The sequence below is a fragment of the Suncus etruscus genome, chromosome 4 (genome assembly GCF_024139225.1).
Source record: "Suncus etruscus isolate mSunEtr1 chromosome 4, mSunEtr1.pri.cur, whole genome shotgun sequence".
Classification (NCBI taxonomy): Eukaryota; Metazoa; Chordata; class Mammalia; order Eulipotyphla; family Soricidae; genus Suncus; species Suncus etruscus.
The window spans coordinates 28438702-28454208 of NC_064851.1; the positions used below are offsets into that span (position 1 = coordinate 28438702).

The following is a 15507-nucleotide window of genomic DNA, read 5'->3' on the forward strand; positions in this document are numbered from 1 at the left end:
TAGATAATTTCCATCTTCAAAAATATTTATCTATATTCCAAATGTACATGTAGTACATATCTTCTAATATTTACAGCCCTGCAAGAAAATAAGGGGTAATAAACATGTTGATGTATCTTAAGAAGCTGGCAGAAAAACAACATCTAGTTTATCCATTTGTCCACCATCAAATTAAGTTGTCCTTGTGTTTACAAGTTACCAACAGAGAGTGGCCATGTAGGTATAACAATAAAATGGACTTTCTCTCACCAGAAATACAAAGAGAAAAGGAGAGAAAGGATAAATTGTTTTAGAATTGATTTCTAGATTCACTGGGTATATACTAGGCATTGTGTCATATTTCTTAATTGTAGACTATAAAAATTGTGTTTGCAAACTATAACAATTCATTCTTATATTCATTCATCAAATATTTTCTGGGTAATTTTTAGAATCCAGACACTCTGCTTACCAATATGGATGCAAAAAAATTTCTATTAGCAATTTCTTTTCATAATAGGAACAGAGAAGTAAACAAATTATAATACAGCACAATTACAACTAATGTAAATGCAATGTGTTGTGGAAACCAAAGGGGATAATTATGCAAAAATATGACATCTTACACAATGTGAGTCATCTATACACAGGAGCCATGCTAATCACCTAGATGATATTTCAATATTATTATATGTGAATTATAGGAGGAGATCAACCACAAATGTGAAACAGAAAAAGCAGAGACAAACAGATCCTGATCTTATTTAATAATAAAAAAGGTCTAAATCAGCTATGCTTGTCTAAAGGTGAAAGAAATAAATATTAATCTTCATTTATCATAGTATTTTTAAAGTATCATAATTTAATATGATTTTATTGTTAGCAATTAGTAGACAAATCAATTTTTGCTTTATCAGAATTTTAAGTGTAACAATTGAACCATAGATATGAATATACATGCAGCTGTATATAAATGTAAAAATAGTATTTTGGTTTCTTCAATATTAGTTATATTTCTTAATTTTTTTGTTTGTTTTTGAGCCTCACCCGGCGGTGCTCAGGGGTTACTCCTGGCTGTCTGCTCAGAAATAGCTCCTGACAGGCACGGGGGACCATATGGGACACCAGGATTCGAACTAACCACCTTTGGTCCTGGATCGACTGCTTGCAAGGCAAACGCCACTGTGCTATCTCTCCTGGCCCATATTTCTTAATTTTTAATATAACATTTTTCCTCTGGGCAATTTCCAACAAAAAAATTTAAGACATAGCACTTATTGGCATTTTACAAGATTAATAAGTTAACACAAAAATTCTCCTTGTGCCTTAAAATATTATTTAGACTTTTTAATTCTAAGAACGAATAAGGATTAAATTAAAGCATTCTTATTTAAACTAAAGTACAAAGTCTAGGTAAACTGTAATGTTGAAAATCCTGTCTAGGGCCTGGAGAGATAGCACAGCGGCGTTTGCCTTCAAGCAGCCGATCCAGGATCAAAGGTGGTTGGTTGGAATCCCGGTGTCCCATATGGTCCCCCGTGCCTGCCAGGAGCTATTTCTGAGCAGACACCAGGAGTAACCCCTGAGCACCACCGGTTATGACCCAAAAACCAAAAAAAAAAGAAAGAAAATCCTGTCTAGAGTACAGGCCTGTGTGGGGTGGGGAGGAAGAATACTTGGGATATTGGACATGGGAATGTTGCACTGGTGAAGGATTTATATATATATATATATATATATATATATATATATATATATATATAAATCAAAAAAAAAAAAAGAAAAGATAAGGCCTCCCAATTCTTACCACAGGTTGTGTTTTTTACACTGACTGTATAGAAGAGGAGGTACAGTAAATGCATCCCATATATGCCTCAACCCAGGCCCTTTGCCTGGTCTGTATTGTGAATTGGGGGACAAAAAAAAAAAAAAAGAAGAAGAAGAAGAAGAAAAAAAAGAAAAGAAAATCCAATTTGGAGGTTGAGTGATAGTACTGTGACTAGGGTGTTTGCCTTGCACATGGCTGACCCAGATTTGACCCTCAGCATTTCATAAGGTCCCCAGAGCCCAGCCAGGAATAATCCCTGAAGGCAAAGCCAGGAATTAGCCCTAAACACTGTTGGGTTGCCCAACCCTATCCCCACCCTATTCCCAAAAAAAGTCTATGTAAGTGTCTGTTTAAAACATACAAACTCAGAAACATAAAATTCACATAACTTTCAGGTGAAATTTACCATTCCTCCCTGAGGCAATTTTTGGTACTATTTATTCATTTACTAAAGATTCATCAAGTGATTTCCGACACTAAGGTTACTCTTTGTCCCTCAAGCTATACACAGTGTCCTGAAACTACTTGCATAAAAACACTATGTTCCTATCCACTGCCCATCTCCAAGTTATAGATTCTATTGACAGATTTTTGACATTAGCTTGCCTTGGGTATTGGCACAAGACCCCTCTAAAGTCTAAGTCTTAAATTCTTAAATGCCAAAAATAACAGCAATAGATTTGCCCTGCCTCAGTCTTGATGGTCTATGGGTCTCCAGGGTAAATGCCCTAGTTCCTGATAAAATCTAGAGAACAAGGTTTCAGTCTTACTATTATAAAATGTTTTTTAATTAAATAATTAGCTAAAGTCAGGGACCAGGAAGGTGGCCCTAGAGGTAAGGTGTCTACCTTGCAAGCGCTAGCGTAGGACGGACCACGGCGTCCCATATGTTCCCCCCAAGCCAGGGGCGATTTCTGAGCACATAGCCAGAAGTAACCCCTGAGCATCAAACAGGTGTGGCCCAAAAACCAAAAAATAATAATAATAATAATTAGCTAAAGTCAAATAATAAGTGAGATCTTAAACCTCCAAAAATGAGTCCGTGTTCATTTTTCCTAAAAGCAGTAATTTTCTCGGGTTTTTTTTTTTTTACTGATTTTTCTGAAAGCAGGAGATATCTCTGTGAAAGATACTCTCCTTACACAGAAGTGGAGGAACTCCATATAATCAGAAACAAAGAGGAGGAGGTGTGTAAAGCTCCTCTTGACTCACTGCATTAATTGATAAAATCAACATTTCAAGTCATGTTTGTTCTTCACAGATTTAGTTTCAAATCTTGTGGACCTCCATGTGCATGGAATTAAAATTATCTTTTCTCTTGTTGATCTCTCTTTCTGTCAATTTGTTTTGGACCCAAACAAGGAAAATGATTCGGGTAAGGGGGAAATGCTTATGAATTTTCCTATAAAAATTCCCATGATCGTGCATCAACTAATAAGACATAAAAGCTCTTAACTTCATCCCTAATCTCTATTTCGGACACATAAATTTTTCTGCATGTCAAAATTTTGATTTTACCTTATTTGAATATAATGAAAATCATAGCATATACATAAATTATACATAAACAGTTATTTGATTAATGTATTTATTCTTCCAAGTATCAATTCTATATAATAACTCCTGGTTATTGTTATCAATGTGATTTTCATGCCACATAATACTATCTTTGCTGGATATTTTCTATTCAGCATAGCAATGCTCGTGTTGGTGTGATATCTGTTTTTTCGAGCAAGTGTACTTGTTATAGCTTGCAAATGAACAAGGCCTGCCAATTTCTGTGCTTGAGGTTACTATAGTAGTCTGCAACTATAAAATAGTGACTTAAATCCTATTATAAACTATGTTAATAAAAATAAATAAGTAAAAACTGTTTTTACAGGGTGAAATATTGACTCAAGTTCAATGAATCTATAATGAAAAGAAACTAATACAGTCATCAGTGAGCAGAATTTTTTTAAAAAGGATGTTGGTATTAAAGTACTGTTTTCTGTATTTATGTTTAACTTTTTTTTGGTTCACTTTTAAGGCTACACTTGGCAGTACATGGCAGTACTCTGAGGCTATTCCTGGCTCTGGTGACAGATTCAAACTGGAATCAGCAAGATGCAAGAGAAGCACATTAACCCTTGTAATAGTTCTCCAGGATCTTCTTCACTTTTTCTTGAGGAAATGTGATTTGGGCCATACTCTGCAGTTCTCAAGACTTCTTACTGGCTTTGTGCTCAGATTTCATTACTGGCAGTGCTAGTATATCATAAGCAGTGTCAAGGATAGAAGTGGAGTAGGCCATATAGCAAGCACCTTAACCCCTGTGTCTACTTTCTTGCTCCTCTTTCTAATATAGAAATTTGTGAAGACTTTTGGAGATTATTTAATTATAAATACCCAGAGAAGATAAATAATAAATGAATAACAAGGAAAAGGACTGATAACATTCCATTGAGTTGAACATCACAGTATTGAACAGGTCACAATTCCAAAATCTTAAGGGAAACATACCTGCATGGTATAGATATAAAGGGGATATAGAGAGGGTATATTGCTATAGAAAGAAACAAGAATATAGGTAGGGTGATATCAGAAAAAGAAACCTCTGAGGAAAAAATTCCTGACAATCACCCAAGATGGGCCCATATGTATTGAGGACATACAAAAGATAAAGCTTTTAAACATTCCACTCTTCCCCAGGTCCTTTGTTTTGTTTTGCTTAGGCCACACCTGGTAATATTCTTGGTTCTGTGCTCTGAGATCACTCCTAGCATGGCTTGGGGGATCAAAGGACTGAACTCAGGTTGAAGTGTGCAAGGCAAGCATCCACCTGCTCTACTATTGCTCAGGCCCTTCCCCAGGTCAACTATCTAATCATCTTACATATCCTAAACCCAATGCAAAGTGTTAACCCATTCTCAAGAGAATGTAAAAAGAATTTCCCCATGGTTCCCAGGCTTTCTGGATACTCCATTCCCCTGCTTTCCTTGCTTAGCTTTACTTTTTTCAAATAATTTCTATTGAATTTGATGATCTCACCCCTAGTCCTCTACTTTTCATCATTCGCGAGGACAAGAATCTGAGTAATACGAAATTATCATCCTTAAAGGCATAGTTATTCATGGTTTAATACATTGGTCTCTGTAAACATACAGAAATCTAAATTTACAGGGCTAAAGCAATAGTCAATGGACAGGACACTTGCTTTGCAAAAAATTTGAGCCAGGACTAAGTCTTGAGTACTGCCACATATGGACTCAAAATAAAAATAAAAACAAACAAACAAACAAAGCAATAAACTAAATTACTATGCAGATTAAGTCTAAGATGGTCTTAATAATTCTACTCCAAACATATTTAATCATTTGTAATAAATTTCTGAATTTCAATTTGCAAACCATAATTAAAATCACTATTTACTTAGTATATACATACTACTTCTAAGGCATGTGTCAATTTAATTTTAACCTCTGATATTAGAAACATTATTTTCTCGTTAGAGATGTGCAAACAGGTCTTAACTAAAGTGATTTACTATAGGCTTGAGTATAGCAGTAACACTGCAGATTGCTTAAAAAAATGTTCTTGGGAGCTGGCAAGATAGTACAATGTGTAAAGCATTTGCCTTGCATGGACAGGTAGGGTTTGATCCTCAGTATCCTAAGCTTATCAATAGTGATCTGGAGTCCTGAGCACTGCACCAGGTGTGCTCCAAAAATAGATAGATAGATAGATAGATAGATAGATAGATAGATAGATAGATAGATAGATAGATAGATAGATAGATAGATAGATAGATATTTAAGTTGGTTATTCTCCAGTTTTCATACTTGGGAAGTAATTATAACCCACAAAGAGAGAGCAGAAACAGTTTTGCCCACAGATCTCTATAAAACATTCATCACAGCAGATTTCCCTATCGAAGACCATCCACACAGACTTAGTCCTTTGGAACTTATGCAAATAAACATGCTTAGACCTTTATTCCCATCTTCTTAAACCTCTAGGTTCTATATTTAAATAAATCTTTAAATCTTTCACAAACAGTGAGCCAAAGATTAGACTTGCTACTTAACTTTAAGCTACCTTTTCTGAATTTTTTTCTTTTTAACTTGTACTTACACAAGCTTATACTTTTTAATATAAAGTCATAGATTTTCCTTCAAGAAGAAGGAATAAAATTTGCCCTTCAGGACAAAAGTACTCAAACAATAAACATTTATCAAGTAACTACCTTTTCAAAAATTAAAGGCTAAACTTAAAGACAGAGGAAAAATGGATAAAATCAGATTTGTGCTGCAGGGGGCTTACACCTAATTTAGGGGGACAGAAATAGAAAGAACTAGGTCAAATTTTAATTTGAACTTTAAAACTTTAACTGTGCCTCTGACACCTTGCTAGTTCTCTAAGTAAGAAGATCTTTGTCTATATACAAAACAAAATCTGTATAAATAATACCTACTATAAATGTTAAATATTCTATTCTTAGCAAAAACTCTAAAGGTGAAGAGACTAATCCAAGAGAAAAGCAGGAATTTCCAAATTGATTTGAGTTGTGCTTTTATGAACCAAGTAGACACTATTTACCCAGAGCAACTGCCACAGGGAGGCCCCAAGTAAAATGCCTATCAGAGATCTTGAGTTAAGAAAAAACTGAAACACTACATTTAGTGTGGTACAGTTCCTCAGGTACAGCTTATATTGTCACTGTTTGCATCTATCTGTTTTTCTATTTGTTCTTACTTAAATACTAATAAATAATTTTACATTAAAGTCTAGGTTGAGAGGGATTTAATGTGTGTGATTACCTTCGTCACTCATTAAGAAGTTCTATCTTCAGAAGACCTTAATCACGGCAAAGCTGAGTTGCTTAGAAAGAAATCTGTGATAAAAACAAGTATGCAGATGGTTATCTAGAGCAAATGATTTCATTCATTTAAAACCAACCTTATCGGAGCATTGCCATAATCTACTATGATTTATGTTCCCTGAAAGCTTAAAAAAATTGGCCTAGTTCTTCTCTAACACATAAAATACTGGAGGAAACCACTCTGAAGTCTTCATTTCCTGTTTTACTACTAGAATAAAATCTTCAATATAACAGTCTCCTAAATTTGTCTCTATTTTTATTATCTATTCTCAAGCTTTATATTCACACATAAAATGCACTCCAAACCATCTGATGTCTCTATCTTAGTTTCTATCCATGAAGAAACTTTTAGCTTCATATATATGTTTCTTTGTTTATATGTTTAGCAAATTAATAAACTGAGTGACATTTTATTTTAAGTTATCTTTTTAAACAATCATACAATTAATTCCTGTTAAAATGTGTAATAAAAACAGCACTTATAGTGTTGGAGAATTATTACAATGTGTAAGGTACTTGACTTGCCTGTGGCCAACTCGGGTTTGATCTCCAACAACTTATATGGTCCCCTGAGCACCATCTGAATGACTTCTGAGTACAAAGCCAGAAATAACCCTGGATCACCACAGGATGTGGCCCCAAAACAACAAACAAAAATATATTTATAAATTAAAGATGAAATTATTTTATCTTTACACTAAACCTTGTTTGGTATCATAAAAATTTCTCATCAGCACAGATTACTGACTATTTTTAATCTCTAGTACCCTTATTGATCAAAAATTATACCTTAGAGAGGCCAGAAAAATAGTACAATGGGTACGGTATTTAGTTACCTTGCATACAGCTAGCTCGGATCAGATCCCTGACGCCCCACATGGTCCCCCAAATCCACCAGGAGTTATTCCTGAATACAAAGCCATGAGTAAGCTCTAAGGTGCAGCCCGAAAACAAAACGTATAGTTCATTTTAAATGGCCTTTTAGTTTCTATTAAAATTGAGCATGAAATGCTGATTAGTCATTTTTGTTCACCCTTTGTAAATTGCTTATTTGGGATCTTTGACAATATACATACCCATTTTTAATGTCTCATTACAAATATATACTAAATTTCATATGAAGGTTACTCAAATATTTGAAACATTTTTGTTTTAAATTTGACTTTTTGTTATACTTTGATTTTGACAATCTCAAACTATTCTGCCAATTAAGACAAAATATTCTGTTATAGCAGTAAGCTGTATTTGAAAGACATTTTCATAAAATAAGACATTAAGTCCTTAATTCAATGTTTCCCAAGCTAATATCAACCAACAATTGAATATCTGGACATGTGACTACTGGTAATTTCTTTCCTTAGAAAACAAAATCACAAGGGGCCGGGGCAATGGTGCAGAAGTAAGGCATTTGCCTTGCACGTGGCTGACCCAGGATGGACTGCTGTTTGATCCCCAGGCGTCCTATATGGTCCCACAAGCCGGGAGTGAATTCTGAGTGAATAGCCAGGAGAAATCCCTGAGCATCACGGGGTTTGGCCCAAAATCAAAATCAAAATCAAAATCAAAAAAAAAAAAAAAGCAAACAAAGCAAAACAAAAATACCCTAAAGAAAAAAACCACTGGGTTCCAGAGTAAGGTATTTGCCTTGCATGTGGCCAACCAGGATTCAATTTTTAGCACCCTGTATGGATCCCCAAGTCAGCCAGGTGTAATTCCTGAGGGCAGAGCCAAGAGTAACTCCAGCACTGGTGTATCCCATAAACAAAACAAAAATGAATCGCTGGATTATTAAAATTCAACAGAATTGGGGCCAGAGCATTGGCCCAGTGAGCGGTAGGGTGTTTGCCTAGAGCAGCTGACCTAGGACATACAGCAGTTCGATCCCCTGGTGTCCCATACGGTCCCCCAAGCCAGGAGCGATTTCTGAGTGCAAATACAGGAGTAACCTCTAACCCTTGAACATTACCAGGTGTGGCCCAAAAACCAAATAATAATGATAATAATAATAATAAAATAATAATAATAATCGACAGAACTTGCAGTAGGCAAAAAGGTGAGTGGAGGAATGAGATGCCATATTATACAAAATAGAAATAATTTATCAAAGAATCATTTTGTAGAACCATACATATTGCATTATACTATTTTAATATCCTATAAATATTCATAACTAAACCATAACTAAAAAGTAATTTTTTATTGTCACAAATTAAAAATCAGAATGTTATTATACTTGAGCAATACCTAACTACTAAAGTATCTTCAATCCCCCAGACTTTATATCTCTGGCCTCTGCTCTTACAGCCCCCAAGGCTTTGACTCTCTTCTGCTCCATTCCTCAACCTTTCCCAACTTCCAGGCCTCATTCTCATTCACCATGTCACACTCTTCCCACTGTGTTAATTATTGTCTTCTCTACCTTTTCTCAGCTTGACTTGTTTTGATTCTGGGGAAAAATCAGGCTCCCAAGCTGCACTCATGAGTACTGGGCAGCCTAATAGCAATTATCAGCTAACTGCACCTTGTGGTTCAATGCAAGAAGTTTAGGATGTCCCCACTGCTTAGGCCATTAGCCACTAGTCAGTAAAAGTGTTGAGGCAGGGATAGGGGGCCCTCAAAAAAAGCACCCTGCAATGCTCAGGAAACCAAGTGCTGCTGGGATTTAAACCAGGGTTAGCTTAACACCTGTACTCAACCCCTATCTTAACTATCTGTACCCACTTGTACTTATCTCTTAACTCCTATACTTCTTTCTCTCTCTGGCCTTTTATTTACTTTCATTTTTGCATACTAAATTTGCTTTTATGACTGTGACCTCTTACCAACTGTAAGTAATCCAAGAAGAGGAAACTAAAACTTTATAGTAACTTCTCCATGTCTAGGAAAGCTCCTGATATTTAATAGGAGCTCTATAGTGTTTATAAAATTAACTAAATTATCAACCAAACGTAAAAATCATCTCAAAGAGTTATAAGGACTTGATCTTATTTTCAGGTTCTATAATACTGTAAGTTCACCTCCAACCCAGTTTTGTGTCAAGGGGTCACAGCACTGCTTTCTGAATCAGTGACAACTGCTCATGCAAAAAGGATCCCCTGACCTTGCATAGATATTGCATACTAGATTTTTTTTAACTTTCTGTATTAAAAAACAAAATTCAAATTTGCATTAGTGTTGTGGGAACAGGGCAGAGAACTTACAGGTCCTTCAACAAAATTCAATACTCCCTCACTCACATACTCACATACAACATCAACATTTATTCTTATTTATTCTTTTTGTTTTGTTTTGTTTTTTGTTTTTTTGTTTTTGGACCATACCCAGTAAGACTCAGGGATTACTCCTGGCTATGTACTCATAAATCGTTCCTGACTTGGAGGACCAAATGGGACACCAGGAAATCAAACCGAGGTCCGTCCTACCATTACACCATCACTCCAGCCCCAACATATAGCATTTATTCTAAAACATCTGAGATTTGCAGAATCATACACATTAATTCCTAATTTAATATTCATTTCCTAAGAACAAGAATATTCTCTTTTGTAGCCACAAATTGTTTATAAAATCTAGAAATATTACATTAGATATCATTGCAATCTAGTTTATAGTTAAACTAGTTTTTTCTAATAGTCCCAGTGATTCACAAATGTTTTTCTCTAATATGCATGATCATATATTACATTTCATTTGGAAACATATGTCTTGTTATCCTCCTTTATCTGAAACAGTTCTTCATATTGTTTTTCATGACTGATTTTTTTTTCAGAAGTTTTAGGGGAGTTATATTGAATAGAGAGAGTACCTCTGGGTCTGTCTGATGTTTCCACATGGTTACTTTCAGGCTATGCATTTTCAGCAAGAAAATGTGACTTTTTCAGTGCATCAGAGCCAAATTCTAGTTTTACCCCATTACCAATTAACTTTTGCTTTGGTATTTCAATAAGGTGGTAATTCTATGGTAAAGTTAGCTTCAAACTTTATAAATTAATATCAAACACTATAATTAATAAGTAATGTCTGGAAAGATATTTGATAACATGTTAATTTCTTGATCCTTTTCAAGTTTTAGTATTCATTGATTATTCTTCTTAATTAATTGTTCTCATAAAAATCTACATAAGGGGCTGGAGCGGTTGTGCAGCGGTCGTGCATTTGCCTTGTATGTGGCTGACCTAGGATCGACGGCAGTTCGATCCCCCAGTATCACATATGGTCCCCCAAGCCAGGAGCAATTTCTGAGCGCATAGCCAAAAGTAACCCCTGTGCATCACCAGGTGTGGCCCAAAACAAACAAACAAAATTTACAAAATGGTCATTTGCTAATTTATTGTTCCTTTTACATTTAGTCAACAATGCGAATGCAGTCAATCTTTTCTCTGAAATATAGATTCAAATTCTTTTTTTGTTTTGTTTCTGGGCCACACCTGACAGTGCTCAAGGATTAATCTTGGCTCTGCACTCAGAAATCACTCCCAGCAGGCTTAGCAGACCATATGAAATTCTGGGGATCAAACTTGGGTTGGCTGTGTGCAAGGCAAATACCCTACCCATTGTGCTATTGCTATCGCTCTCACCGAAAGAGATTCAACTTCAAAATCTGTCAAGTTATTTTTAAAGTTTAAAAAATGCTATCCAATTTTCCTATGATTCTACATTTTAAATGTTACAGAAGTTCAGAGCTGACATTTTATACTTCTCCAAAGTAACCATTTTTCTACTTCATAAAACTTTGAAATTTCTAAGTCTTGCTTAAGACTTATAATTATTATCCAAGACTAGCCCTGTCTTATTATAATACTACCTAATCAGTGTGGGGAAATCTCTAACTCCTGTCTACATCTCAGGTTAATGCAAACTAATTCTCATTCTTATCATGTTCATCCTACTGTAAAGCATAAGCATACTTCATGTAACGCTGTAATTTAGGAATCAATGAACTTTTTTACGAAATTAATTTTGGGTTCAGACCAGAATAAAAATAAAAACCTCAGTGGATTGAATTTATAACTTTAGTATAAAAGTACTTTAGATAGTAATTTTTTGAAAATTAATTTATTTTTAAAAATATATTTACTACTAAGCAACCACTAAACTAAGCAATTTTTGGTGCTAAACTAAGAGTGATCTAAATAATTTATTTCTAAAGTTCTAGACTGCGGCCAAAAATATCACTCTTTATTAAATAATACAAGAAACAAAAGAGGGCTGGAGAGACAATACATATAATGTACTTGCCTCTACACTGTTGACCATAGTTTGATCCCTGACACAACAAATGGAACTCCAAGCACAGCCAAGAGTGTTTCCTGAGCATGGAGCCTGGAGTAAATCTTGAACATTCAGTGTGGCCCAAACTTCCCCCACAAATTAAAAAAATAACAATTTTTAAAGAAAAAGAAAACAAGGAAAATGAATGCATGCTTCATGTTCATACACTGGAAGAATTAACATCCTTAACATGTAACATGATCATTCTACTGGCATACTATATTATACAGATTCTCTGAAACCTCCAACAGAATTCCCATAGTATTTTCCACAGAGAATAAATAGCACTGAAATTTGTATAGTATCATAAAACACCTCCAAAGAGCCAACAAAAAAAATTCAGAAAACAAGAAGGCTGAACGCTTTTAAGTCCCTGACTTTATACTACAAAATAAATCTATGGCAATCAAAACTGTTGATGTTGGAATAAAAGATGATTCTCAGACCAATGGAATAGAATAGAGGGCCCAGAATAAACTCTCAGATGTATAAACAGTTATTTATGACCAAGGAACTAGGTCCATTAAGTGGGGCTAGAAAAGACTGTTGAACAAATGGTACTGGGGGAAACTTGGCAAAGAAAAGAAAAGAAAAGAAAAGAAGAGAAGAGAAGAGAAGAGAAGAGAAGAGAAGAGAAGAGAAGAGAAGAGAAGAGAAGAGAAGAGAAGAGAAGAGAAGAGAAGAGAAGAGAAGAGAAGAGAAGAGAAGAGAAGAGAAGAGAAGAGAAGAGAAGAGAAGAGAAAAAAGGAAAAGGAAAGAAAAGAAAAGGAAAAGGGAAGGAAGGAAGGAAGGAAGGAAGGAAGGAAGGAAGGAAGGAAGGAAGGAAGGAAGGAAGGAAGGAAGGAAGGAAGGAAGGAAGGTAGGAAGGAAGGAAGGAAAGAAAGGAAGGAAAGGAAGGAAGGAAGGAAGGAAGGAAGGAAGGAAGGAAGAAAGAAAGAAAGAAAGGAAGGAAGGAAGGAAGGAAGGAAGGAAGGAAGGAAGGAAGGAAGGAAGGAAGGAAGGAAGGAAGGAAGGAAGGAAGGAAGGAAGGAAGGAAGAAAGGAAGAAAGAAAGGAAGAAAGAAAGGAAGAAAGAAAGGAAGAAAGGAAGAAAAATATATACTTGATGCTGTATAAAAGGAAAGAAACAAAACATAAAGAAAAGAAACATGCAAATTAAAAAAAACTGGACCTCTATTAGTTGATTAAAGATCTCAATATTATATCTAAGTCCACAAAATGTATCAAAAAAAACATAGGCTTATATCTCCATGATATTAACATCACAATTACTGGTAATATTGAAATATATTAGCAAGGAGAAAATAGGCAAAAATAAACAAATGGACTTCATAAAACAAAAAGTCTTATGCACTGAGAAATAAATTACAACTAAAATAAAAAGAAGTCATAATAAAGCATTCTCACAGCTTACCAATAAAATATCAAAAAAATGGGGAGAGGAGTTGAATAGACACTCCCTTAAGGAACACATACAACTGACATATTAAAAAGTATTCAGGGCCCGGAGAGATAGCACAGCGGCGTTTGCCTTGCAAGCAGCCGATCCAGAACCAAAGGTGGTTGGTTCGAATCCCGGTGTCCCATATGGTCCCCTGTGCCTGCCAGGAGCTATTTCTGAGCAGACAGCCAGGAGTAACCCCTGAGCACCGCCGGGTGTGACCCAAAAACCAAAAAAAAAAAAAAAAAAAAAGTATTCAACATCACAGATTAGGAAAGAGCTTCAACTCAAAATAACAGTAAGATATCATTTTATATCATTGAAAATAGCCTTTTCAACTACCAACTCAACCAGTGCTAATAGAATGCAGTGAAAAATGAACCTATATTCACATTGGTGGGAATGTAAATTGTTTAGCCTCTATGGAATACAAATTATAAAATATAAGAAAATTTCTCAAAATATTGAAAATAGAACTTTTCATATAACCCAACATCTTCCCAAGATCATAACTTAAATACTAATTTGAAAATACATATACACTAATAAGAAACCAGACTATGTTTTATATTTCTTTTTTGATGGGTTGGTGCCTAGATTTGAATCTAGTGAATCACAAATGCAAGACAACTGCTCTAACCACTAAGCCACATCCTTGTTTTTATAACATATCCAAGACTGCTCACAACGTCATAAAATCCAAACATTAATCTTATATGCTGAAGAATATCTTGAGATATATAAACTCCAACCTAGTGTTATATATTTCTGGAAAAAGAAGTCGGTGATCATCTGTATCCTAGTTCCTACTTTGTAGATAAGGAAAAAGAGGCAATGAAATGTAACATAGCTTGACTACAGTCACTATGTCATTAGATAAGGATGAAGTGATAATTAGCAATGTGAAGGGAAAGTTGATGATCTGAAGAGAATAAGTCCATAGTTTTTCTGTAACACTATTTCAGTTTTGTCATGCCCTGTTTACTCCCCATCTTTGAAATCCTTTTTCTCCCAAAAGTCATAGCTACAGTCTCTCCATAAGACTGGTCTGGAAGTAACACTGATACATTTAAAACGTAGCCAACATTTTTATCATTGATCTGTGTTCTTTTATTTCTGAGCTCTAAATTTATTCATAACATTAAATATTCAGACATGAGCAGAAAATTATCCACAGCTCTACTCTTGATCCTTGTTACAATAGTCCCTGTCACTGCATGTTAAATTGTTTCATTTAATTTCTAACATCCATGCTCTTTCTCATTTATTCAACAAATATTTGTGTAATGCCTCTTCTGTGTTAAGCACAGCTTCTTAAAATGCAAATATACAAATATTTATATCACAACCCCACTTGGAGTCATATAATCATGTGGAGGTAAAAAAAAAAATGAAACAAAGGTTTCTACAGGAAGACACATACACTCCAAAAAGGGGTTTCTGAATTCACAGTGATCAAAAATTGATTCAAAATAAGATGTGTGACAAGCCCAAGGTGGTTCTAGCATCATTTGGTCCTGTTGCATTTCTTTGGTGAAAAAGAATTACAAGTATAATAAATTTAAGAGATATCAATGATTAACTCCTGACCGTAGTGAACTTATACAAGAAAACAGCATGTTAAAATATAAATAATTATAAGGTAAGAAAAGGTTTGGGGAGAAATAGTGATGGTGTTTACTCAGAAAAAAAATTCAATGAGAAGATCCAATGGATAAAAATGGACAACCACGTAAACCTTGAGATGAGAATTTCAGGCCAGAAAAATAATAGATATTTAATACAAAAAAATCCATAGGGAATTAGAGAAACTGAATAGAGGCCAATGTGTATTTTATTAAAGGAAGGGAAGAAGAAAGATGCTTAAATGAGAAAGGAGAAACAGAACATGCAAATTATTGTGGGCCATTATGAATAATTTAGACTTTAATATCATTGCAATTAGAAGCCATCAGGGTTTTGAGGTAGAAAAAAATCACTGGTTTTTATTTTAAAACATTACACTGGTAAGTTATAAACAAGTGTACAAACAAAAATATATACAAATCTTTTTATCAGCATTGTTTAACCAAAAAGTAGAAATCCAAGTGTCAATCAATTAATGGATAAACAGAATGCAATGCATTCT

General features: G+C 34.8%; 1 protein-coding gene and 1 non-coding gene across 2 annotated transcripts in view; one reads left to right on the forward strand and one right to left on the reverse strand.

The window, feature by feature from the left end:
* Window positions 1–15507, reverse strand: part of SLC44A5 (solute carrier family 44 member 5) — a 407523-nt gene that overhangs the window by 289746 nt on the left and 102270 nt on the right. Inside the window, 1 exon segment of the mRNA XM_049772158.1 lies at window positions 6607–6680. Within this exon segment, the coding sequence (XP_049628115.1) occupies window positions 6607–6619 (13 nt within the window). The 5' untranslated portion in view covers window positions 6620–6680.
* LOC126007861 (small nucleolar RNA SNORA51) lies at window positions 1770–1901 on the forward strand. The gene has a single exon (XR_007495338.1). It is a non-coding gene; the product is annotated as a small nucleolar RNA SNORA51 (small nucleolar RNA).